At 66.1% G+C, this 21,927-nt stretch overlaps 2 protein-coding genes across 5 annotated transcripts; one reads left to right on the forward strand and one right to left on the reverse strand.

The window, feature by feature from the left end:
- The first annotated feature begins 1,478 nt into the window (after nucleotides 1-1,478).
- On the forward strand, nucleotides 1,479-19,268 carry RHBDF2 (rhomboid 5 homolog 2). 4 transcript variants are annotated; one of them, XM_035570554.2, is made up of 20 exons: nucleotides 1,486-1,560; nucleotides 5,715-5,826; nucleotides 9,870-10,011; nucleotides 11,178-11,327; nucleotides 11,436-11,560; nucleotides 11,971-12,163; nucleotides 12,256-12,468; nucleotides 12,887-13,015; nucleotides 13,495-13,628; nucleotides 13,790-13,996; nucleotides 14,184-14,295; nucleotides 14,587-14,661; nucleotides 15,020-15,181; nucleotides 15,276-15,376; nucleotides 15,855-15,918; nucleotides 16,050-16,144; nucleotides 16,347-16,422; nucleotides 16,800-16,900; nucleotides 17,140-17,293; nucleotides 17,808-19,266. In XM_035570554.2, exons 4-20 carry the CDS (start codon nucleotides 11,202-11,204, stop codon nucleotides 18,225-18,227), a joined length of 2,487 nt encoding a protein of 828 aa, XP_035426447.1. In that variant the 5' UTR covers nucleotides 1,486-1,560; nucleotides 5,715-5,826; nucleotides 9,870-10,011; nucleotides 11,178-11,201; the 3' UTR covers nucleotides 18,228-19,266. The 4 variants fall into 4 exon arrangements, with proteins under 4 accessions (XP_050570327.1, XP_035426447.1, XP_035426446.1 ...); XM_050714370.1 differs by lacking the exon at nucleotides 5,715-5,826 and having other exon boundaries at nucleotides 1,479-1,560; nucleotides 17,808-19,268; XM_035570553.2 differs by having other exon boundaries at nucleotides 11,178-11,560.
- Nucleotides 19,269-20,304: 1,036 nt separating this feature from the next.
- On the reverse strand, nucleotides 20,305-21,475 carry AANAT (aralkylamine N-acetyltransferase). The gene is made up of 3 exons (XM_035570558.1): nucleotides 21,319-21,475; nucleotides 21,059-21,213; nucleotides 20,305-20,610 (listed from the first exon to the last, which is right to left on the reverse strand). Exons 1-3 carry the CDS (start codon nucleotides 21,473-21,475, stop codon nucleotides 20,305-20,307), a joined length of 618 nt encoding a protein of 205 aa, XP_035426451.1.
- Nucleotides 21,476-21,927: the final 452 nt, after the last annotated feature.

The following is a 21,927-nucleotide window of genomic DNA, read 5'->3' on the forward strand; positions in this document are numbered from 1 at the left end:
AAAGGAGCCGGGAGGACCCGAAAGCTTTTTCCACCCACGTTCCCACGAGGAACCCAGGGCGAGTCTGCTGCCTGCTCATGCCGATGCCGTGCACCCAGGCTGGAGCTGATCTGCGAGCCCCAGGGACGCTTTCAGCACAACGCCGGTGGCGCAGCTGGGTGGCACGAGGTGTCCCTCTGTGGGGAGGTAAATGGAAAGGAAAAACGCAGATTTTTAACTGCAAGGCGCAAAGTTCGTGCTTGGTCCTGGCTGGTGCTGGCCCCACCGAGCGCTGCCTGCCCTTGGCCAGCAGCAAGGTGGGGAGTTTTTATTTTATGGCAAAACCCAAAACGTTTCCCCATACCCAGACCAACCCACAAAGGTCTCAGCCCCCACGCCCAGCACCCAGTCTCACCATCAGGCGTGGGATGACTCTAAACACGAGACCGGTTTCTGAGAAAAGCGACTCGCTGCCCAGGCCGGGATGAGCAGAGGCATTTCCCCGGCAAATTCAGCCCTTCCCACTCCGGTCACTCCTCCGGGAGCACCTCCGAGAGCCCGGCTCTGCAGCCCCATAAATTCGTCATGCATTTACGGGGACGTGCTCGGCCCCGTGGTGCCATCCCGCTGTGCCTGCCCATACCGTGCCCGCCGTGCCCCCATGGGGTCCCCGTGGTGGGGATAGGGTTCGGTGGGGATGGGGTTCGGCACGCCGTGCCCAGCCCCCTTGGGGATCCCCTTTGAGCCCTGCGCTGGCGTTACCCCAAACCCGGTCCCGCAGCACGTGGCCCCAGCGCGCCCTGCGGAGCCCCTCGCCCTGCAGGGGCTGGAAACCCAAATCTGCCCTCGGTGCTGTCCTCCTGGGGGCTCACCTGGTGGCTGGGGGGGGGCAACAGCACCCAGAGGGGCTCTGTGGGCGGCTGGTGGGGTAGCGGGCACCCAGGGGTGGCACTGGGAGCACCCACGGGTGGCAAAGTGAGCACCCACCGGTGGCACTGGGAACACCCCCTTGTGGCACTGGCAGCACCCACATATGGCACCAGAAGTACCTACGGGTGACACTGGGAGCACCCAAGGGTGACACCGGGCAGTACCCATGGGTGACACCCATAACATCCACCCGTGACACCTGCAGCGCCCACGGGTGACACCGGGCAGCACCCACACATGGCACTGGGAGCAGCCCTGAGTGGCACTGGGAGCACCCACGGATGACATTGGGGGCACCCATGGGTGACACTGGCCAGCACCCACAGGTGACACCAGGAGCACCCACAGGTGACACTGGGGGCACCCACGGGTGACACAAGGCAGCCCCCATGGGCGACACCAGCAGCACCCACACGTGGCACCGGGAGCACCCACGGGTGCCACCAGCAGCGGGCGCTCTGTGGGGCGGACCCCGGCCGGGGAGCCACGCCGCCTGAGACCACGCCCCCCCCCGAGACCACGCCCATTAGACCACGCCCCCCCCGAGACCACGCCCCTTTAGTCCCCGCCCCCCTTAGCCCCGCCCCTCCAGGTGGGGGCGGCGGCGGCCGGGAGCGGCGGCGGCGGGCGCGGGGCGGTGGCGGCGCGGAGGTGAGCGGGGACCGGGGGGGTCACGGGGGGGGTCCCGGTGCCCCCGCGGTGTTTCGCTTCCCTTCCCCCCCCCCCCCCGGCAGCCCCCCCCCTGCTTGGTTCCCGGCCGGCTTCCGCCTCCGCGCCGCTCCGGCGTGCGGGGGGGGCACCGGGAGGGAACCGGGGGGGAACCGGGGGTGAGCACCGGGAGGGGGCAGGGGGGGAATCGAGGGGGGCTCGGGACCCCTCCTGCGGCTTCTTCCCGGCTGGGTCTCGGCCCCCGGCCCGGCTCGGGGGTGGGGGTCACCCCACGGCCCCCCCCCCCGCGCGTGGGTGCCAGCCCCCGGTTGTGCCCCGGTTGGGGCAGGGAGCCCCCGTTCCCCTTTCCGCCCTAACGGGGCGCAGCGGGAGCTTTTGGGGTTGTTCTGGGGCTCGGACCCATGCCCATGGCAGCACCGGGGCGAGGGGGTGCCGGAGAGGGCTGGCACCGGGCTGGGCGCTGTTTTGGGGCGATTTGGGGTGATTTGGAGGCTGCTGGGGAGCCTGTCCCGTCAGGAGTGCCGCCCGCTGGGGTGTGGGGGTCGGTTTTGGTGCTGGTTTTGGGGTTTTCTTGATATGCCAGTGGGCTGCCACGAGCCCTTTGTAAATAAACCCACCCCACAGGGGCTGTGTGGGGTCACCGAGGGGCTGGGGCGCACCCTGCACGGGGGGACCCCAAGCACGGCTGTTTTGGGGTGACTCCGTGCTGTTTTGGGGCAAAGCCTCGCACCCCATCCCCTTTCCCCCTCAGACACCCTCCAGCCCCCCCCACCCCCCCCCAGGCCCGGAGCCCAGCACAGCCCGGTGCTGTGACCCCGCAGGGGGGTCCCCCGGGGGTCCCTTCGGGAAGGGGAAGCTGCAGCCCCTGGCCCTGCCGTGGCGGCACCGGCACCCGCACCTCTCGCCGGTCACTCCCGGGGATTTCCAGGCTGAGCTCAGCGCGGCGGCACGGAGCCCAGCACCGGGGCTGGGAGCAGCACCCGGCTTCACCCCCGTCCTCACCATCCTCCCACGGGGCGCAGGTGGCGGGGTTGCTGCAGGACCCCCCATTTGGGGGAGAAGTAAAAAGGGGGAGAAAACCACATTGGGAGAGGACGGGGGGTGGTGGCACCCCGGGTTTTGTGCCCTGGCACCGCGCTGGCGTCGCTCTCGGGCGCACGTGGGAGCGCTCGGCGCGTCGGGCGCGTGGCGGGGGAACAATGGGGGCGGGCGCGTGGTGGTGGGACCGCGCGGGGCTGAGATCCCACGGGGTTATAGGGCTGGTGGGGGCTCACCGCGGGGACAGAGTCCCTTGGGGTGAGCAGGAGGGTCGGGGGAGCTCGGGCTGGGTCCGGTTGTGGGGTTTGGCTGCGATGGATTGAAAGAGGGGGCTGGCCTCGGGGTAGGGGTTTTTGTGCCCAGGGGGGTCACTCCCGTTTACTTTGTGGTGTGCTCGGGGGAACCCCAAACGCATCCTTGCCTTGGGGTGTCTCCAGCAGAAAGCAGCCGCTTCCTGGGCAGGCTCGGATCCGCGCTGACAGCTGAAGGAAATGGCAAGGAGCGGAGGGGGGGTGGGGGCCACGCGTCTGCCGGGGCCGGGGGGGCTGTGGTGCCTTTGCCAGCCGGTCTGTTTGCTGGGCGAAACCCTCCAAACCTTTTGAATTGAAGCAGGGTCTGGCCTCCACCTGCATCCCAGGCGGCAGCTGGACGGACGGACAGACGGCCCCGGGGCCCGCTGCCAGCCCCGCGGAGCTGCTGGTCGCTGATTTTGGGGACTGGGAGCGGGGAGCTCCCTGTGCAAAGGCAGTGAGTTACCCCAGGCTGCAGCCTAATTACTTCCCTTAAATCTGTACGAGCCCGTAAGTGATGGGCTCGGAAACTCTTTGGTTATGAAAAGCTTTTTATTTAATGACCTCTGGGCCCTGCTGGGCCAGGAACCAACAAGGGCCAGGAGCCAGGCTCTTTTGGGAGCGTTCGGGGCTCAGGGTCACGGCCATTTCCCCAGCTCCGAGTGAGTGCTGAAAGCTGCACCTCTCCTTGCGAGTGTACATGAAAACCTTGGCGTTCTTACCCTTTTTCTCACATAACCACTTCAAAAAACGCCCCCCCCAACCAACCCAAGGCAGTTCATTGGCTGCTGCTCTCCTAACGAGGCTTTTGGTTGGGGATTGGGGAGCGGGGCTGGCACCGACCCCTCCCTCTGCCCGCTCCTGCCCCAGCTTTCTGCAGTGATGCTGGGGGCTTGGTTTTTTTTGGGGGGGGGGGGGACCCCAACGCCCACCCGTGCTGCCTGCCAGCCGAGCAGCTCCCCCCCCCCCGGACCCTGTCTGCCCTCGCTTTGCTGTGGATTTTGCCGCGGGTGAGAGCAGGAGGCTCGTTTTCACACAGTGCCTCGGTTTCCCCACTTGTGCGATGCCACAGATGACTCAAAAAGCCTCACGGTCTGCAAAACCCGCTGCTGGCCGCCTTCTCGAGGTGAGTGGTAGCAGCCCCGCGCCGGGCTGGCTGCTGTGGCCGGACCCTGCAATGCTCCTGGCTGGGTCTGGGCCGTGCGCGGTGCAGCTGGGTGCTGCCGTGGGACCTGGGTGGCCCGAGCACCCACTGCGGCCTCCCTGCAGCGCCGGGGACCCCGGGGACACCGGGTCACTTTCTGAGAGCCATGTGCCTGCTGCACCAGCTCCTTGTCTGTGCGGCGTGGGAGTCCCCCGTGGCGAGAGGGGTGAGCGTGGGCACGCACCGATGCGCTCGACACCCGTCTCTCCTTGATCCCGTCCCGGGGCGGCGGGGCCCTCCGTCCAGCGGTCTGTCGTTTTATTGCCTTTCACTTAAAGTTAATAATTCCTCATCCGTCCAGCTGACCGGGGCAGCTCGCAGCAGGGAGATGGGGCCGGTGCCCCCGCGGGCCGGTGCCCGCTGCCACGCGGCCTGCATTGGCTCGGAGGTGCCTCCGCTCGCCGTGCGTCACGCGGCAGCTTGCGCCGGGGATTTGGTTCGGTGAGCCCCGTAATTCGCCGGCCTGCAGGAAATGCTGGGGCCGGGGGGAGGGCTGGGAGTGACCGTCCCTTACCTGGGAGCTGTGGCGGGCGGCTCAGGCAGGTCCCCGTGCCTCGTGGGTGCCTCCTGTGCATCCCTTGGGTGCGGGCACCCAGCACCTCCGCAAGCGGGGAGCCAGGACCGGGGCACCCCTGGGGGCGAAGCATCCCTGGGCAGGGAAGGATGGTGGGGAGAGTGCTGGGAAGAGGAGGAGGAGGAGGAGGAAGAGGAGGAGGGAAGCAGAGCAACTCTTGGCACCCAAGAGGCTGCAGAGTGCGCTCCTGGCACGTGTCCACGGCGATGGGGCAGGGGGATACCGGCGAAGAGCACTCCGGGCTTGACGCTGGGCCAAGAGAAGGGCTTGGCATCCTCCAGCCGTGTTGGGCGTCCTCCCGGGACCGGGATCGATGCTGGAGGCAGAGCGTCATGCGGGGAGCACCGGTGTGTGTGCGAGCCCTCCGTGCCGTGCTCGTGCCGCCTTGGATGGGGATGAGCACGGGGCGGGATGGACCGTTCCCGGCTGGGCTTTCCCGTGGGGAACGCGTGCCTTGCGCCGACCTTCCTGGGCAGGTTTGGCCTCGTGGAGTTTGGGAGGGAAGGAAATGAAGGCTGAGGAACCAGCTGATGTTCAGCTCCTGAGGCTTTGGGGGAGGGAAGGGTGTGGGGGGGCTCGTGGGACACGGCGCAAGCCTCGGGGTGGCTGCGCTGCGATAAGCAGCCTGCTCCAGGAGATAGGGAGCTGGTGGCCGAGGGGCTTTTCTTGGGCTTATTTTGCCATGCTGGGGGCCCCACCGAAGGCCCGTGGCTCATCTTGTGCACAGGACGAGCTGAGTTCCTGCACGTGGCTGAGCATCACCTCCTGCTGCCACGTCCCTGGGGTGCTCTGAGCTGGGGGGGGACCGTCAGCAAACACAGGACCCCCCCGTGGGGCGTTTCGCCCAGCATGGCGCTGCTCTCGGGTGTCCGGCGCACTCAGAACCATGAAGCAGAGCATTGAGGAAGTTTCTTGGTGCCGGCTGTGCCCTCCCTCTGCGAGCTGCTATCAAAGCCACGGCGTTTTGCAGAACCAGAGGAGGAAACGTCCGCCCCTTGCCCTCTCACACAAAGAATTTCGCTTCGAACAGGGAAGCGAGAACGAGCCCAGGAACAACCCGTGGCGTCCCCAGCCCTGCTGGAGCCGCGGCCCGCGTGGGAGCCCCTGATTTCAGCCAAGCTACCGAGGAACCGAACCTCCAGGTAAATGAGCAGCTCTTAGATAAAACCGAGCCGGGTTAATTCATCCCAGCAGCCTGGGGAATCTGGGCAGGATCTACAAAAGAGCCATCCTCGCTTTTGGGGAGCGCTGCAGTGCTGACGGGGTCCCTGCGCAGGGCGGATGCAGGGCTGCCACAATCCCATGCGTTTGGACGGGGCCGGGCGCACGAAGAGCAAACCCCGGACCGGGGACAGACGTGAGGGGGACATGTGGCACCCAGGGGTGTCTGGGTGCCCCCACCTCGGGGTTGCACAGGACGCCCTGGGATTTTGGGGGTGGTTTGCAGGAACCTTTGGGGAGCAGCCACCACGCCGCTGCGCTGCTCGCCGGGCTCGTGCCGCGTCGGCTTCCAGCGCTGCCCGCGGGAGACTTTTGCCCTTTGGTCGTTCGGAAGCCGTTGGCGGTGCCTCAAAGCCTCCATGTGCGAATCTGCCCTGGGTTGGACTGGCACGTGGCCCTGGGCACGAGGAGGAGAGGGCGAGTGGGTTCGGGGGGCTCGGTGCCACGTCCTGCAGCAGCGCCCACCCAGCCGCTTGTCCAGAGCATCTCCGGAGCCGGGCGGCTTCGTGGCAGCCCTAAGGGAAGCCCGGTGGGTTTGTGCTGCACCACCTGCCCTGGGTGATTTTGCTGCGAGGCTGCGTGGATCTGCTGGAAGCCAGGAAGGAAGGGAATGACGCTGAGAGGTCTCTGTCGGAGATGGAAAGATCCCCGGCCGGTTATCGTGGGCGAGCCCTTCCCTTTCCGCGCAGATATCAGCTTCTTCCGAGAATGCTGCTGGGGAAACCTGGCTTCTGGAAGGGCTGGCGTGGGGAGAGGGCTGCTCCTGACTGTGGGACCGTCCTCCTGCGGGGCATCACCGGGGGAAGGCATCCCTAGCTGGATGCTGGGGTGGCCAGGACGTGCACCCACACCATGGGGATGGGAACCCCGTGTTTAGTGGTGCCATATTCCCCCGAACCACGCGTGCCCCCCAACGTGAGCCCCTCGCGATGGGGACCCGGTGTGAGCAGCGGGGCTGCCCTCGCTCCTGGAGCCGAGGGAGCTCCGTGCCCGTGGCAGGAGGAGAGGGAAGCCTGGCGCAGCGTTATCGGCAGCCGGCAGCGCGGCCCCGTGGGCCGGCAGGCTCTATCTGGGCTGCGTGGTTTTGCTTCCTTCCAGGGCGTGCCAAGCACTTGAAACTCGCCCAGGATGAACAAACCGCGCCGGGGTTGCCTCACCTCCTGCCCGGCTTAGGAGAAGGCAGAGGAAAATCACCGAGGGTTTCCCAATCGCCGTGAGGTGTGCGCCCGGGGAACCTGTTGGGCTCCTGCCCTGCACGGCCGCTCTTGGGTGAGGAGGTTTTGGGTTCGTGAGGATTGCTTGAGGAGCCCGAAAGGGAGCTGGGCTGGTCAGGGGGGGCTCGCTTGGTGTGCTGCCCCCCCGGGCAGAGGCAGCCAAGCTGAAGATGGGGATTAAACCCCCTGGGAGGCAGCGCGCATGCCTACGGCGGTCTGTGGGCACTCGTGCTGCACGCCTGGCTGCCCACGAGCAGCCCCAGCAGCTCCAAATGTCCCCGCAGACGTCGCTGTCCTCGTGTCAGACTCGGAGTGAAACCCCTCGGGCGTCGCGTTTGGCACCGGCGAGTCACCAGCCCTCGGTTGGGGCAGCGCCACGTCCTTCTGTCCCGTGGGACCGGGCGGGTTTCGTCCCTCTTCCTTAGCCGACAGAGTCCTGTCTGCCAGCACCGAGGCTTTCCGCTTCAGCTGTGGGGTTTTGCTCATTTGCCTGTGGTGGTGGCGGCGTGCGAGCTCGGCCCCGGCAGGATCCGTGCCGGGCGTTAATGATTTACCCGGTGCTGGAGGCTGCAGCCCATCCCGCAGCGAGTGCGGTGGCTCTGACCGAAATCCCCTTGCTGCCTTCCTCCCTGAGCACTGTGGGGTCGCGGTGTGATCCCGGTGCCCCCCGGCCCTACAGCTGCTGCGCGCCCCGGGGACTTCCCCGAGCAGCACCTGCGGTTTCAAGCCCCGTGGAAATTCGAGGCTGACAACCACGAGCGCCTTTCGGTGAGACCCCGGCATTGATGGATGGCCTGAGCGTGCCCATGAATGATTCACGAGCACGCCGCTCGCTAATGGACAGCCGGCCCCTCGCAGGGCTGCCCCGGAGGGGTGTCTCCGGTGTCTCGTACCGTGGCTGTGTGCGTTGCCGCCGGCCCTGCCGCTCGTCCCTCTGCTGCCCGGTTGGTTTCTGGCTCGGAGACGCCTGGCACGGCCCGTGCTGATGCCATGCATGAGCCGCGTCACTTTTTCCATCACTGGGCGTGTTTCCTTGGGTCAGCATCTCTCGTGGCTCAGCCCAGGGCTGGGAGCCGTCCCCGAGCCTCGCCTGGTTGAAGACTAAATCCTCCTCCCGGTCACCGCTCCGGGTAAATCCCCCACACCCATTCCTTGCTGCTCTGTGGTGACGTGGGGTCCCCAGGGCGTTTTTCCCTCTCCCTGAAGGTCCTTTGCACCCCGAGGTGCCCCCAGGACCCGGCTCCCAGCTCGCAGCACAGCTCAGGCCGTGCTTACAGGTGCCGTCCCCCTTGTGGGTCACCCCCCCGGTGGTGTCACCCCCCCCGTCCCCAGCACGCTGCACACAGCTGTCCCCACGCCGGCGCAGCGTGTCACCTCTCACTTCCCTTTCCTGTCCCCTCTGCCGGCTGCGGACAGACGCAGCGGGGGCCACCTCGTCCACCCGTGGCTGGGCTCCCTGGGGACACCGCGGTGATCCTGGGGCGGGCAGGACCGTGGCAGTGCCAAAATCTGCCCGTCCTGTGGGTTAAGAGGGCGAAGGGCTGAGCTGGTGGCGGCCGGAGCCCTGCTCCTCCTTGCCAGGCTTGCTCCGGGCACGGGCGCCGGATCACCCGTTCTCATGCTGAGCGCGCAGGGCGAGGGCTGTGCCAGCGCTGGAAAGGCTGGGTGCGGGTGCCAAACACATGGGGAACGGGAAAATGTGTTCCCAGCCCCGTCCCAGAGGCTTTGTGCTGGCCCTGGGTGAAGCTCCTGGCACCCCGGGTGCTGTGCTCACCCATGGGCGCTGCCTGGCCCCGTACCAGGGTGGCCGAGGGGACCTCAGCCATCAGAGGCTGCTCCCCTCCTCCCGCTGAGTGCTGAATTTTGGGTTAATTCAGCACCATGAGAAGTGCCCCAAGGACTGCAGGTGCCCAGAGGGTTAGGGCTGCCCAGCCCTGGGCGCGCACACAGCAGGAGGAGGAGGAGGAGGGATTGCTGGTGGCCACAGCGGTGCCCCGGGGCGCACCCAGCTCCCGCTGCCGGGTCCCCGTCCCTGTCCCTGGCACGTCCCCAGCCCTGGCTCCAGCTCCTCGGGCTCCCCGGAGCCAGCCCTGCCTGCAGCTGGCATCTCGAGCTCATTGCTGGCTGCCCCGGGAGGAAAACAAACAGAGCCTGCAGCTCACCAGAGGGACGGAAAGTTTTGCTTGCTGGGGCTGGACCCGTCTGGCTGGCGCCCTCCCAGCCCAGCAGTCATCAAACACCTCGGCGAGGCGCTTGCATTTCTTCCTTGCCTTTTGTTTTTGTTTTTTCCATGAGTATCTCGCTCGTTGAGAGCTTTGGCTGGTGGCAGCGGGTGAAAAATCCCCTCCTGCCCTGCGTGGTGGCCCAGTGACAAGCGGAGCGAGGTGCGTGGCGGCAGCGGGTGGCATTTCCTCGCCCCGTGCCAGCGGCTGCAGCGGGTCCCCGATGTCCTGCGGCCGCCCCAAACCCAGCCCAGCGGTGGTGTGGGTTTGTGGCTGTGTCCCGCAGCATCCTGCCCTGCTGTTCACACCCAGCAGATCCCCAGGGAACATCCCCACGCTCCTGTTGGCCTTACCCTGGCTTCATCCTTGCGCTCCTGCTCCCTGGCTGCTTTCACAGCCCCGTCCCCAAAAGCTGCGGCTCTTGGCTCTTCGTCCTCCCGGCAAGGAGCAGCCAAACCCAGCCCTTCCCCTCCTGCTGCCGGCGATTCCTGCGGCCCTGACCTTTCTCACCTGTGTTTTTTCTTGCAGCATCTCTCCCGCCAGGCAGAGCAGGAGCCCGGCCGTGCCCTGGGGCTGCCGTGCATGAAGGACAGAGCGGGAGGAAGGAGGAGGCCACCGCTGCCGGCTGCCCTCCAGACACGCTGCGTGGGATCCCTGCCACTCTTATGAGGTTGGGACATGCCAGTGGGGCAGCTTTTCGGGTGCCATCCAGCACTCCCCCTGCCATACACACCTCTCCATGTCCTCGGCATCTCTCCCCATCCTCGCCGTGCCCCAAACTCCGTGGGAGACCAGCACCAATTTTAAGCCCTGCGCGTTAGGAGCACCGGGCTGGCACCGGTGGAGGCTGGTGGCTGCCCTCTAGTGCCGGCCTCCCAGGGAGCTGGTCCTGTGGGGACACCACGCTCCTAAGGCCGGGCTTTGCACGGTGGTGGGGAGCAGCAGCCCAACAGGAGCAGAGCAAGCTATGGGGCCGCACGGCCAGGCTGGTGGTTGGGGTCCTGGGCAGAGAGGGGTCAGGCCAGAGGTACCCCGCAGTGGCAAGGTCCCTCTCCTGCCTCTCCGAGGTCCCTCTGCCCCGTGGCTGTGCCAGGCAGGGGATGCTCGTGAGCAGGGAGACCTGCACAGGTCCCCTCGGGGCTGGCACGTGGCCGGGGAGGCTGGGGAGAGGCCGTGGGGCTGTGCCTCCCGCTGGGAGCCCCATCGTCCCTAATAGGATCTGGAACTGGTTCCCTGGTGCTTGGATGGAATTACCTCTCCCTGCTGACCCACGAGGCTCTGCCCGATGTAGCCGGGCTGTGGGGACCCTCGGGAGAGGATTGCTCCAAGATTTAGCCACCTTCTGGCCGCTAAGCCTCCCGCTCCCTGCACGGGGAGGATTTCATCTGCTCTGCCTTGGCCCAGAGCCTGGTGTGCGCATGCACGTGCGGGAGGGGAGCGCTGGGCACCCCCTGTCCCGCAGGGTGCCTGTGGGTTGCTCCATCTCTTTCCCACGTGTGAAAAGCAATCTTGGGCTCCTGTGATATTTGGGCAAGGTATCCAGGTCTCTTGCTTGGAAAGGGAAGGGAACCAAGGGGCGAAATGCTGCTGCTGGCGGTGCAAACCCCTGGTCCCTCCCCAGATCAGAGGAGAGCAACGCGCATCCTTCCCGGCAAGGAGGGGAAGCGCTCGCAGCATTTCCCTCCCCTCTGGGGGGCAAAGCCCCGTTAATGGTTAATGCTCTGCCAACATCTCCAGCACGATGCTCTTACCCTGCAGAAGACAGGGAGGAGGGGACGCGGCGTATGGCCGTGGACGCCTCCCCCCCTCACCGACTCCCCGCTCCCTCCCTCGCAGCCTGCCGCCCGCCGCCTGCCCGAGATGTCCTCCAGCGACAAGAACGGGGGCAGCCGCTCCGGCAGCAGCCACCTGCAGAGCAAGAAGCCCCCCAACCTCTCCATCGTCATCCCCCCCAGGGAGGCAGAAGAGGACGGCACCCGCAAGGAGGTGAGCAGCAGCGAGCTCCTGGGGCGCCCATCCCGGGGGCGCCCGTCCCGGGGGCACCCATGGCCGCCCTCCCGTGCTCTGTTCCTAACGCTCTGCTCTGCCTCCCAGCCCACCAAGGTCCCCATCTACCGCAAGAGCAAGAGCCTGCAGGAGCCCCGCTCGAAGGGATGCGACAGCTCGGAGCGGCGGCCGGGCTTTCGCCGGCAGACCTCCCTGTCCCAGAGCATCCGCAAGTGAGGGCTCGGGGGCGGCCGGGTGCCAGGGAGGGGGATCTGGGAGGAAAGCCTCGGGGGGTTTCGTGTGGCTCAGCCTGGGAATAATCCCACGGTAGAATAGTTTGGGGAAATTTGGGGTTGGGAAAGCGTCCTGGTGGTGTTTCATGTAGGAGCTGCCCTAAAGCTTTGGGGTGCAGCAGTGCAGAGGTGGTGTGGTGTCTGCTGCGGTGCCAAAGGGAGCTCCCCCTCGGGGGCACCCCGACACCAGCAGCCCCCCTGCTGGACCTGTGGTCAGGTCTATAGCGTGCCCTGCTCCGTGCCTAGCTGAGCCAGCCGACCCCACATCCCCGTCCTGAGGGCAGGGTGGGAATGTGGCACCTGGGGGGGGGTCCCTCTGGGTGTGACGAGCGTGTCCCTCGCGTGGCCAGGGGCACGGCGGAGTGGTTCGGCGTCAGCAGCGACTGGGAGGGGAAGCGGCAGCACTGGCAGCGCAGGAGCCTGCAGCACTGCAGCATGAGGTACGGCAAGCTGAAGGCCGCCTATCGCGACATGGAGCTGCCCAGCCAGGAGGCGCCCTCCTTCCAAGGCACCGAGTCGCCCAAACCGGCCAAAATGCCCAAGGTAGAGCTCGGGGGGGGTGGGGGTGGGGGGTGCGCGGGGACCTGCTGCCAGCCCGGCTTCCCCGCGCACCCACGCGTCCCTCCCTGCTGCAGATCGTGGACCCGCTGGCCAGGGGCCGTCCCTTCCGCCACCCCGACGAGACCGATCGGCCCCATACGCCCCACCACGTCCTGCCCCCGCTCACCCCCGGCGTCGTGTCCTTGGCCTCCTTCAACAGCGCCCGCTCCGGCTACGGCCGCCTGCCGCGGAGGAAGAGGGAGTCGGTCGCCCACATGAGCTTCAGGGCGGCCGCCGCGCTTCTCCGCGTGAGTTTTGGGGTGCAGGGATCCTCTCCTTCTTCTCGACCCGTTTGTCAGCCCGCTCCCTCCCCTCTCATCTTCGTTTCTTGGCTTTTTGCTCTGCTGTTGTGCCCCGCTGCAGGTTTGAGGAGGAAGGGTGCTTTTTTGTTTCATTGTTTGTTGTTTGTTTTTTTTTGTTTTTTTGTTTTTTTAACCTGAACTCTGCTTAAAAAAAGAAATTTGGGTGAAAACTGCCACCAGGGTGGAACTGTCTTGGGTGGCATCCCTCGGAAAAAAGCAGCTTTTGAGTTTCACTGCAGACCTTTTGCTGCAGGGGACACCAAAGGGGACCTGCCGGGCTTTGGGGCGGCTGTGACAAACCCTGGGCGCTGCGGGAACCGGGGGGCTCCCTGTTTCTGACCCCCGTTTGCTCCCCCTGCCGCAGGGACGCTCGGCCCTGGAGCCGCTGGCTCAGAAGCGGAGGAGCAACAAGAGGAGCTTCGTGTACCCCAGCTTCATGGACGAGGACGTGGTGGATGCCGCCGATACCTTGGACTCCTCCTTCTTCAGTAAGGCAAGCGCAGTTCCACGCCGGCCGTTGGATTCTGGGGGGTCCCCGTGCCCCTTTGTGGGGGGCTGAATGTGGGGCAGGGCGCTGGTGGGGACGGCGGCTTGCTGCCAGCCGCCTGGCTGCTGGGAGCATGGCTGTCACGCCCCATTAGTGGGGTTTGGGGTCAGTCTGAGACCCAAATGGGGTTCTGGCTGTATTTGGGGTGTGAAGGGACCGCGGTGTCGGTGCTTAGCCCTGCCCTGGGAGCTTGGGGCACCGGTGGCTGCCGTGCCCAGCGCGGGGAGCCTTGGGCTCGGTGATGCTCCTCGGTGCAGGGAGGGCACGGTGCTGTCATCGTGGGGACATTCCAGCCCCTGTAACGTGCAGTCAGTGGGGTGTCCGTGGGGATCACCCTTTTTCCGGGCTCCACAGCCAAGTCGAGCCCAGCTGGTGGCTTTGCTCCATGTTGGAGGCTTCTCACCTATCGCGCGTGCCCCTTCCAGATGGACCTGCATGACGAGACCTACTCCATGCCGGACGACGTCTTCGAGTCGCCGCCTCTCTCGGCCACCTACCTGCGCATGCACTCGGTGGGGGAGGACGTCAGGGCGTCCCCCGAGAGCGAGCAGCCCCCTCTGTGAGTACCGGGATCCCCCGGCACGGTCAGAGCAATGTCCCCACCCATCCCTGCCGTGGGGCACTGGCCAAGGGATTCCCCTAGCCCTTACCCTCCCAGCTCGGGATGGGTTATCCGCGGGGTGTTGCACCGCCGGCACGCTGGGTTTCTCCTCTCCGCAGGCGTGAAGGTGCCCGGCTCGCTGCATCCGCCGCTGGCACTGCTCCCCGGAGGGGCAGGCGCATCGCTTCCAAGGTGAAGCACTTCGCCTTCGACCGCAAGAAGCGCTACTACGGGCTGGGGGTGGTGGGCAAGTGGCTGAACAGGACGTACCGCCGCAGCCTCAGCAGCATCGTGCAGTCGCAGCTGGAGAACACCGACAGCCACCGGTGAGGGGGGGGACACGGCCCCCAGCTCCTTGGGGCTCCCCAGGTGGAACTGGGATGTGTCTGCCCCTCAGAGCGGAGTTCGGGGCTGCTCCCAGTGCCCAAAGCTGCTCCGTCCTGGTGACCACAGCGTCCCAGTGCCCAGCCATCCCAGTTTGGGGTCCGTGACCCCATCCCCTTTGCTCCTCAGGCCGTATTTCACCTACTGGATCACCTTTGTCCACATCCTCATCACCTTGCTGGTCATCGGCACGTACGGCATCGCTCCCATCGGCTTCACCCAGCACGTGACGACAGAGTTAGTAAGTTTAAGAGCTACCAGCCGGGGCCGTCCCCTCCCAGGTGCCCAGTGACACGGCTGGCTCCAAAATGTCACCCGGCTCGCTGCTGGGAGAGCCAGCCTGGTGCTCAGCAGGGCACCTTGAGCACCCTGCAGAGGGGTGAGGGGTGCAGCCGGCTCGAGCAGGAGTCAGCCTTCCCAGGGTGACGGTGGCTGTGGGGACAAAGAGGGGCTCAGCCCCTGCAGGAGGTGGCACCAGGGCAGGATGTGTCCCCCCCATAGCCAGCTGTGTGACCCTGGCCTTGCTCGGCAGGTGCTGAGGAACAAAGGCGTGTATGAAAGCGTCAAGTACATCCAGCAGGAAAACTTCTGGATCGGGCCCAGCTCGGTAAGAGGACGGCCAGGAGACTGGGTGCTCACCCAGCCTGAGGCTCTGTCCTCATCCCAGAGCCAAGGGGGGGTCCTCGGGGTGCTCCCTTCTCCTCTCTCCCAGCTACATGGCGGCAGCCCTGGTCCCAGTCCGATTCCTGGCCCCTGTTAGCCCCCCTGTCCCTCTGGGCACCTCCTCCCTGCTCCCGGCGCTGCAGCATCGTGGTGGGATGCTGGGGGAGACCCGGTCCCTGCCCATCTTTTGTTCTCTGGGGGTGCTGGGGTCGGCTCTGGGGGGCAGCTGCTGGCAGGGGAGGTGGGGACAACCCCCCCAGAGCATCCCCTGGAGCACCCCCTGGAGCATCGCCTCCCTCCAGATCGACCTGATCCACCTGGGGGCCAAGTTCTCGCCCTGCATCCGCAAGGACCAGCAGGTGGAGCGCCTCATCCAGCGCGAGCGGGACCGGGAGCGCGGCTCCGGCTGCTGCGTGCAGAACGACAACTCGGGCTGCATCCAGACGCTGCCGCAGGACTGCTCGGTGCGTGCCGCGGGCACGGGCGGGGAGCAGGGTGCGCGCAGCGAGAGCGGCACCCGCCTGCGTGCCCACGCCCTGAGCCTCTCCGTCCCCGCAGGAGACGCTGGCGACGTTCATCAAGTGGCCGGGCACCAACGCGCCGGCCATGGGCTCAGGTGAGAAAAGGACGTCGGGGGCCGTGTGTCACCAGGACCCCAGGTACGAGGGGTGTCTGGGGAGAGGTGGTGGCCTGGGTGTGTGCAGGGTGCGTGGCGGGGGCTCCGTGGGGCCGGGTTTCCAGTTTGGATGCCTTGAGGTCACCTCTCCAAGGGGGCTGGTGGCTCTCGCGCACCGTAGGAGAGTTGGGGATAGGTAGGGAAATGAGGGTGGGGTCTGTCCTGAATGTAGTGGTGAGCCTGAAAGCCACCCGGGGGGCATTGTTGTCTTGGGGTTCATCCTGCCTGCTCACCCCTGGGGTGATGTGAGCAGGGACGTGCGGTGTGGCGAGGGGACACCCAGAGAAATTACCTGGGGGGTGTCGTGGCTGCAGCGGGCTCAGCCCAGCACGCATCGCTGACTCAGGGAAGCTTGGGGAGGGGGCCTCTGCTGGTCTTGTGCCTGGGGGGGCTTCAAGTCAGGGGCAGGGCGGTACTGGGGGAGACCCTCAGCGACCCCCACATCCTCCTCCCACCACCAGGACGTGCGAGGAGCCGGCCTCGAACCCTCCCCACGTGTGGCCGGACGACATCACCAGGTGGCCGGTAAGAGCCCGCGGGAGGACCTCCACGAGAGGACCTCCATGGGAGGCTGGTGGCCTCCAGCAGGGCGCAGGGGGCTGCGGGAGGCCTTCAGCAGCACCCCCCACTTCGGCTCCTCTCCCTTCCACGTGTAGATCTGCACCTACGAGACCAAAACCAACCACACAGGCTTGGCGCACATGGACTGCCAGATCAAGGGGCGGCCCTGCTGCATCGGCACCAAGGGCAGGTGAGCTGAGGGCACCGAGGCTGGGATCGGCTCCAGGCACCTTTTGGTGCCCCGTCGGTGTCCTGAGCTGTGCCAGGGAGGGAGAGGGAGGCCTTGGGGCCCTGGGGGTGGGACGCACGGTGGTTGCAGGATGCCCGGGGGGATGCACGGAGTGGGGAGCGTGCCCTGCCCCGAGCGAACCCGCTGCCCGCCCTGTGCCCAGCTGCGAGATCACGACGCGGGAGTACTGCGAGTTCATGCACGGCTACTTCCACGAGGAGGCAACGCTCTGCTCGCAGGTGAGAGGGGCTGGTGGGGGGTTCGGGGCTCGAGGGATCGGTGTGAGTCAGGGGGATGCAGGTCCAGGGGCTTTCCCGGCTACCAGCCGTGCTTGCTAACGTTGGGTAGGAGGAAACACAGGGCTGCAGCCATTGCACCACTGTCCTTGTAAAGGCACCTCCTGGGCATGAAAGCATCTGCTGGGGCACTGGAGGTGCTCGGGTGCTCCCTCCCCAGCACCTGGACAACACGGGTGCCCTCCATCCTCTGGGGTCCCTTCCCTGCCGGACACCTGGCACCGCTGCCCTCGCCTCCCGGCAGCCCGTCCTTCGCTCCCCGGCGGTGCTGGGCTGGGGGCTGAGCTCCTGGCACCCCCCAACCCCGCCTGCCCTTCCAGGTGCACTGCCTGGATGAAGTCTGCGGCCTCCTGCCCTTCCTCAACCCGGAGGTCCCCGACCAGTTCTACCGCCTGTGGCTGTCCCTGTTCCTGCACGCGGGGTGAGCGGTGGCCCCGTGCCTTTGGGATGGGGGCACTGGGGTGACCGGGGACCTCAGCATCCTTCGGCACGGCCTGTCTGTGGTCCCCGATGGGCTGGGAGGGACGAGAGGAGGAGCGCCCCCAAACTGCAGCACCGGAGGGTGCTTTGTGGGGTGCCCCATGTCCCCGGGCAGCGGGTGGGAGCGCTGGGCTGGGGCCGTGGCAGGGCAGGGGTCTAACGCAGGACCTCTTCCCCCAGCATCATCCACTGCCTGGTGTCGGTGACTTTCCAGATGACGGTGCTGCGGGACCTGGAGAAGCTGGCGGGCTGGCATCGCATCTCCATCATCTTCATCCTCAGCGGCATCACGGGCAACCTGGCCAGTGCCATCTTCCTGCCGTACCGCGCGGAGGTGAGGGCGGCTTGCTGGGCTGGGGGGGCTCTTGTTGTAACACCAACCCCCCCGGACCAACCCCTGGGCTTTGGGACCTTGCTGGGCGCTGAGCAAACTTGCTTGTGGCCAGAGATTCCAAACGTGAAGCATCACCCTGAGCCCATTTAACTCCCCAGGGATAAAAAGGGTGTTTTTAATCAACTCCTGCCCCAGAGGAAGGTTCGGGGAGGGGGCTGCAGCGCCCAGCACGAAGGGGGGGGTCTCTGCCCCACGTGTGGGGCTGGCGAGGGCCACATGTCCCCACGTGTCGGTGAGCGTGCGGGCGGGCAGATGGCTAATCTGCTGGCAGCGGAGCCTGCGGGCTTTAGAGGGGATCACGCAGAGCGCCCTAAATCCGCTGCGGCGTGGTGGAGCCGGGGGCTGCGGCGTGGGAGGGGGACGGGTGCGTCTCGCAAGGGGAAATGGTCCCTGGGGACACGGGGACGTGGCCGGGTGATGTGTCCGTCCCTGACTGTCCTGCCTCATCCCCCAGGTGGGTCCGGCCGGGTCCCAGTTCGGCCTGCTGGCCTGCCTCTTCGTGGAGCTCTTCCAGAGCTGGCAAGTGCTGGAGAAGCCGTGGAAAGCCTTCCTCAACCTCTCCGGCATCGTCCTCTTCCTCTTCATCTGCGGGCTCCTGCCCTGGATCGACAACATCGCCCACCTCTTTGGCTTCCTCAGCGGCCTCCTCCTCTCCTTCGCCTTCCTCCCCTACATCACCTTCGGCACGGTGGACAAGTACCGCAAGCGGGCCATGATCATCGTGTCCCTGCTGGTCTTCGTGGGGCTCTTCGCCTCGCTGGTGGTCTGGCTCTACGTCTACCCCGTGAACTGGCGCTGGATCGAGTACCTCACCTGCCTGCCCTTCACCAGCAAGTTCTGCGAGAAGTACGAGCTGGAGCAGGTCCTGCACTGACCCCGCCGAAGGGACGCGGCCCCGGTGGCGCGCGGTGGGGACGTGGGGCTGGAGCCGGCCCCGGCTGCACCTCTGGCACGGCCGGGCCGTAACCGCTGTGGCTGGGGACCTGCAGGGCGAGGATGGGGCCGAGTGGGAGCCGTGCCCCCCGTCCCGTCCCGCGTTCCCCCGCGGTGCCGCTCATACTGTGAACACAACCCCCTTTTTGTAGGGGCGCGTATTTTTTTTTATCCGTGGCTCTTCGCCACGTCTGTTGTCTCGGGGGTGCTTGGGGACCCCCTGGGGTCTCTGCAGCTGCGCTGTGGCTCGTCCCAGCCCTTTCCTAACCCGTTCCAGTGGGATTTGGCCCCCCAACAGCTCCTGCCTTGTCAGCCTTAGGATTTTTAATTTTGGAGTTGTTTTTCTGAATGCAAGCAGTGAGCTGCAAGGGGCATCCCTGATGGTTTCCCCAGCTGTGGGCTCCCTGGAGCTTCGGCCCCACGATGCTCAGAGCTGAGGTTTGAAGTATTTTTGTCCCACTTTTGTGCCTGGTGCTCCCCCAGGGCCTCAGAAGAAGGCTCGTGCTTCTCCAAGCGGGCTCCTCGTGGAGGATGGTGGATTTGTTCAGCTCCTTCTGAAGCCCGGGCAGGGCTCAGCTGAGCGCGGACCCCTGGGGACACCTCTGCTGCTGCCCCGGGTCCCCGGTGCCACCTCCTGTCCTCCTTCCAGGTGTAGGGACCGGGGTAACTGGGTGGCTCCTCCGGGCTGCCTCGGCGCTGGTGGGTGACAGCGCTGGAGGACGGGGACAGAGCCAGTTCCCCAGCGGGACGAGCACCCAAGTGCTGGGGGCTCGGCTCCGCGCGCCCCCCTAGTGGTGCCTGCACCCCTGCTCCGCCGCGGGCCGGCCGCAGCCCCGCTCCTTCTCCCTCCGGTGCTGCTCCAGCCAAAGGCAGGTGCCTCACCTCGTTGGTCTCTTTTTGATACTTTTTTAAAAGCCGTGTTTTGTTTTGGGTTTTTTTTTTTCCCCTTAATAAATTTCTACCTGTATTTAATGAGATGCACGAGGCCTCGTCTCCTTTGGCGCTTTCAGGGGGTTTGGTGATGTTCGTTGTAGGGAGAGGAGGAGGTGGGATTGCCAGGGGCTGTCCCTGCTCTGCAGGGTGAGCAATCTTCCGTTTATCCCCCTAAATCCCTTCTGGGGCAGTGGCAGGGTTTTGAGGACAGTTTCTTTGAGCAAAAGGGGAAGCGAAGTGACCCACAGAGCCTCCAGATGCTGTCGAAGGACAGAGCTGCCCCAAGCCTGCATCCCGCCTTCATCCCCGCTTCCATCAAATGCCCTGGGGAGGATCTGCCCCACCTTGGAGCTGAGACACCCCACAAGGTGCCAAATGGTTCCCAACCACGTGTGCCAAGAGGTGACGCTCGGAGCTGGGGACAAACACACACAAGCTGTGTAGAAAACAACCGCCCTATCTTTATTTGCTGCTTCACGACAGACCAAGGCATTTGCAGAAGGATTTTCCTGGGAAGGAGACGTGTCTGTGTGGAGGACTGGCCCTGCGGGGAGGCTCCTGGGTGCACAATTCAGGGTGGCCATGGGCAGGGGGACACCCCCAGGGGTGGCTGCGGGGACCCTGCCTGTTCTGGGGGTACTTGGGGAGGGCTTGGCCTCTTCTGGGCTCAGCTCATGGGGTTGGTGTGAGCGGGAGGGCACTGGGAGAGGGGCGCCAGGCTGGGGGCTCGTGTGTTTATAGGGTCTCAGCCTTTCCAGCCCCAACGGTGCCCCTGGGCTGTGCCACCCCCATGGGCTCCCCTTGGCAGCCCCAGCTAAAGAGGAGACCTGTGGGCTCGGTGCATGCAGCGGGGCCGAGCTGGGTGTTCAGGCCCCCAGCCCTACGGGGGGTGTTGGTGGCACATGGGTGACACGGGGCCGGGCTCATACCCTGGCCAAAAGGCAGATGTCAGCAGGGAGCGTGACCGGGGCCAGCAGGGAAAAACGTGCATGTGTGAGGGGAAAAACGGAGAGGGCTCGCGGCCTTTTATCCCCTCTGCCTCCCTCCAGCCTCCCCCGGTGGGGCTGGGGCTGGAGCGGGGGGGCTCAGCAGCCGCTGTTCCTGCGCATGAAGGCATGGCCCCGCACGGCGTGCTGCATCTCGGTGAAGGCCAGCGCGCCCACCGTCACCTGGCAGGGCCCCAGCGCCTTGAAGCCGCACTTCTCGTAGAAGGGCACCAGGAAGTCTTCGCACATGAGCACGGCGCGCCGGGCGAAGGGCAGGCACCGCAGGTACTGCAGGTAGCGCCACATCAGGATGGAGCCCTTGCCCTGCTGCCGGAAGGTGCGGTGCACGGCCAGCACGTGGATGTGCACCGCCGTGCCCCGCGGCTTGTGCAGGGTCAGCGCCGCCTGCGGGAAGGGAGCGGGGCCGTTAGCGGGGCCGGGGGCCGTGGCTGCTGAGGATTGCGAAGGTGGGAGTGGGATGTGGGGATGTGCTCTCTAAGTGATGCTCGCAGTTCGTGGGGAGCCCCCCCAGGCTCGCCAAGGGCTCCCTCCAGGTCGCCAGGACCTTCCAGCGGCACAGCACAGGGCTGAATTGCCTTCCCCAACAGATTTGGCCCATCTGCTTCCAAATGGCATAATTAAAACCATTGCCCCCCTTCCCCAAACGTGTCACACAGCCGGTGACACCCCTCCCCTGGCTCCCTGCTCAGTGCCATCCCCGCTCACCTGCCCCCTGCCATCACCGGAGGCAATTTAGTTTTAATTTTCCCCATGCTGGGCACCCTCCCGTTCCCTGCTCCCGGCCCCCAGGCTCTCGTGCCGCCTCCCCCAGCGCGCACAGGGCAGCTCGTACCTGGCTGAGCCTGTCCTGGTCCCAGAGGGAGCCGATGATGAAGGCCACCAGCCGCCCTTCCTCGAACCAGCCGAGGGAGAGCTCTGGGCACAGCGTCAGGAAGTGGCGGATCTCATCCAGGTGGAGCGGGCAGTCCCCGGACACGGAGATGAAGGCTGGAAGGGGGCCGGCGGTGAGCACGGCGAGGGGCCGGGGGCACCCGGAGCACCCACACTGGGGTTGGCTGTGACGGGAAGGGGGGGGGACGGGCAGCCCCTTACCTTCTCTCTCGATCTCGAACACGCTGACGGCATCCTCGGGGCTGAGGCAGCGGAACTCGCTGGCGGGCAGCGTGTGGCGTCGCTGGCGCCCGGGCGAGTTTTGGGGGCACCGCAAGCGAGCGGGCTTGAGGAAAGGCGACGTGCTGAGCACCGGCATCCTGCTCCCCTCCCGGCGCGCGGCGGCGTTTATTTGGGGCAGCCTCCGTCAGCTCCGGCCCCGGCGGCGTCACGGCAGCCTTTATCTCAGCCAATCTCCTCCAGAGCTTTTAGCCGCCGAAAATACCTGTTGATCGCGCACGGGATTAGGCTGCTTGCCATCCTAATGTGCGCATATATAGGTGTACGCAGGAAATACCCACCCACGGTGCCCCTGCTGCTGGTTTGCCATCCCTGGAGCTGGCACAAGGTGTGGCCGCTGCGAACCTCCAATTTTGGGGACCAAGATGGGGACCGGCGGTCCAGGCTGCGGGACAGAGGTTTGGTGTGTGCAGCCGGAGGCAGCCTGTGCTGCTGGGGTTTTATTCCCCTTCCCGGCTCGCTCAGTGGGTAAATGATGTGGTTTAGTCCCTGTTAGGTGGTGGCCGTGCTGGAAGATGTGGCTGAGATGTG

The sequence above is a fragment of the Cygnus atratus genome, chromosome 18 (assembly GCF_013377495.2).
Source record: "Cygnus atratus isolate AKBS03 ecotype Queensland, Australia chromosome 18, CAtr_DNAZoo_HiC_assembly, whole genome shotgun sequence".
NCBI lineage: Eukaryota > Metazoa > Chordata > Aves > Anseriformes > Anatidae > Cygnus > Cygnus atratus.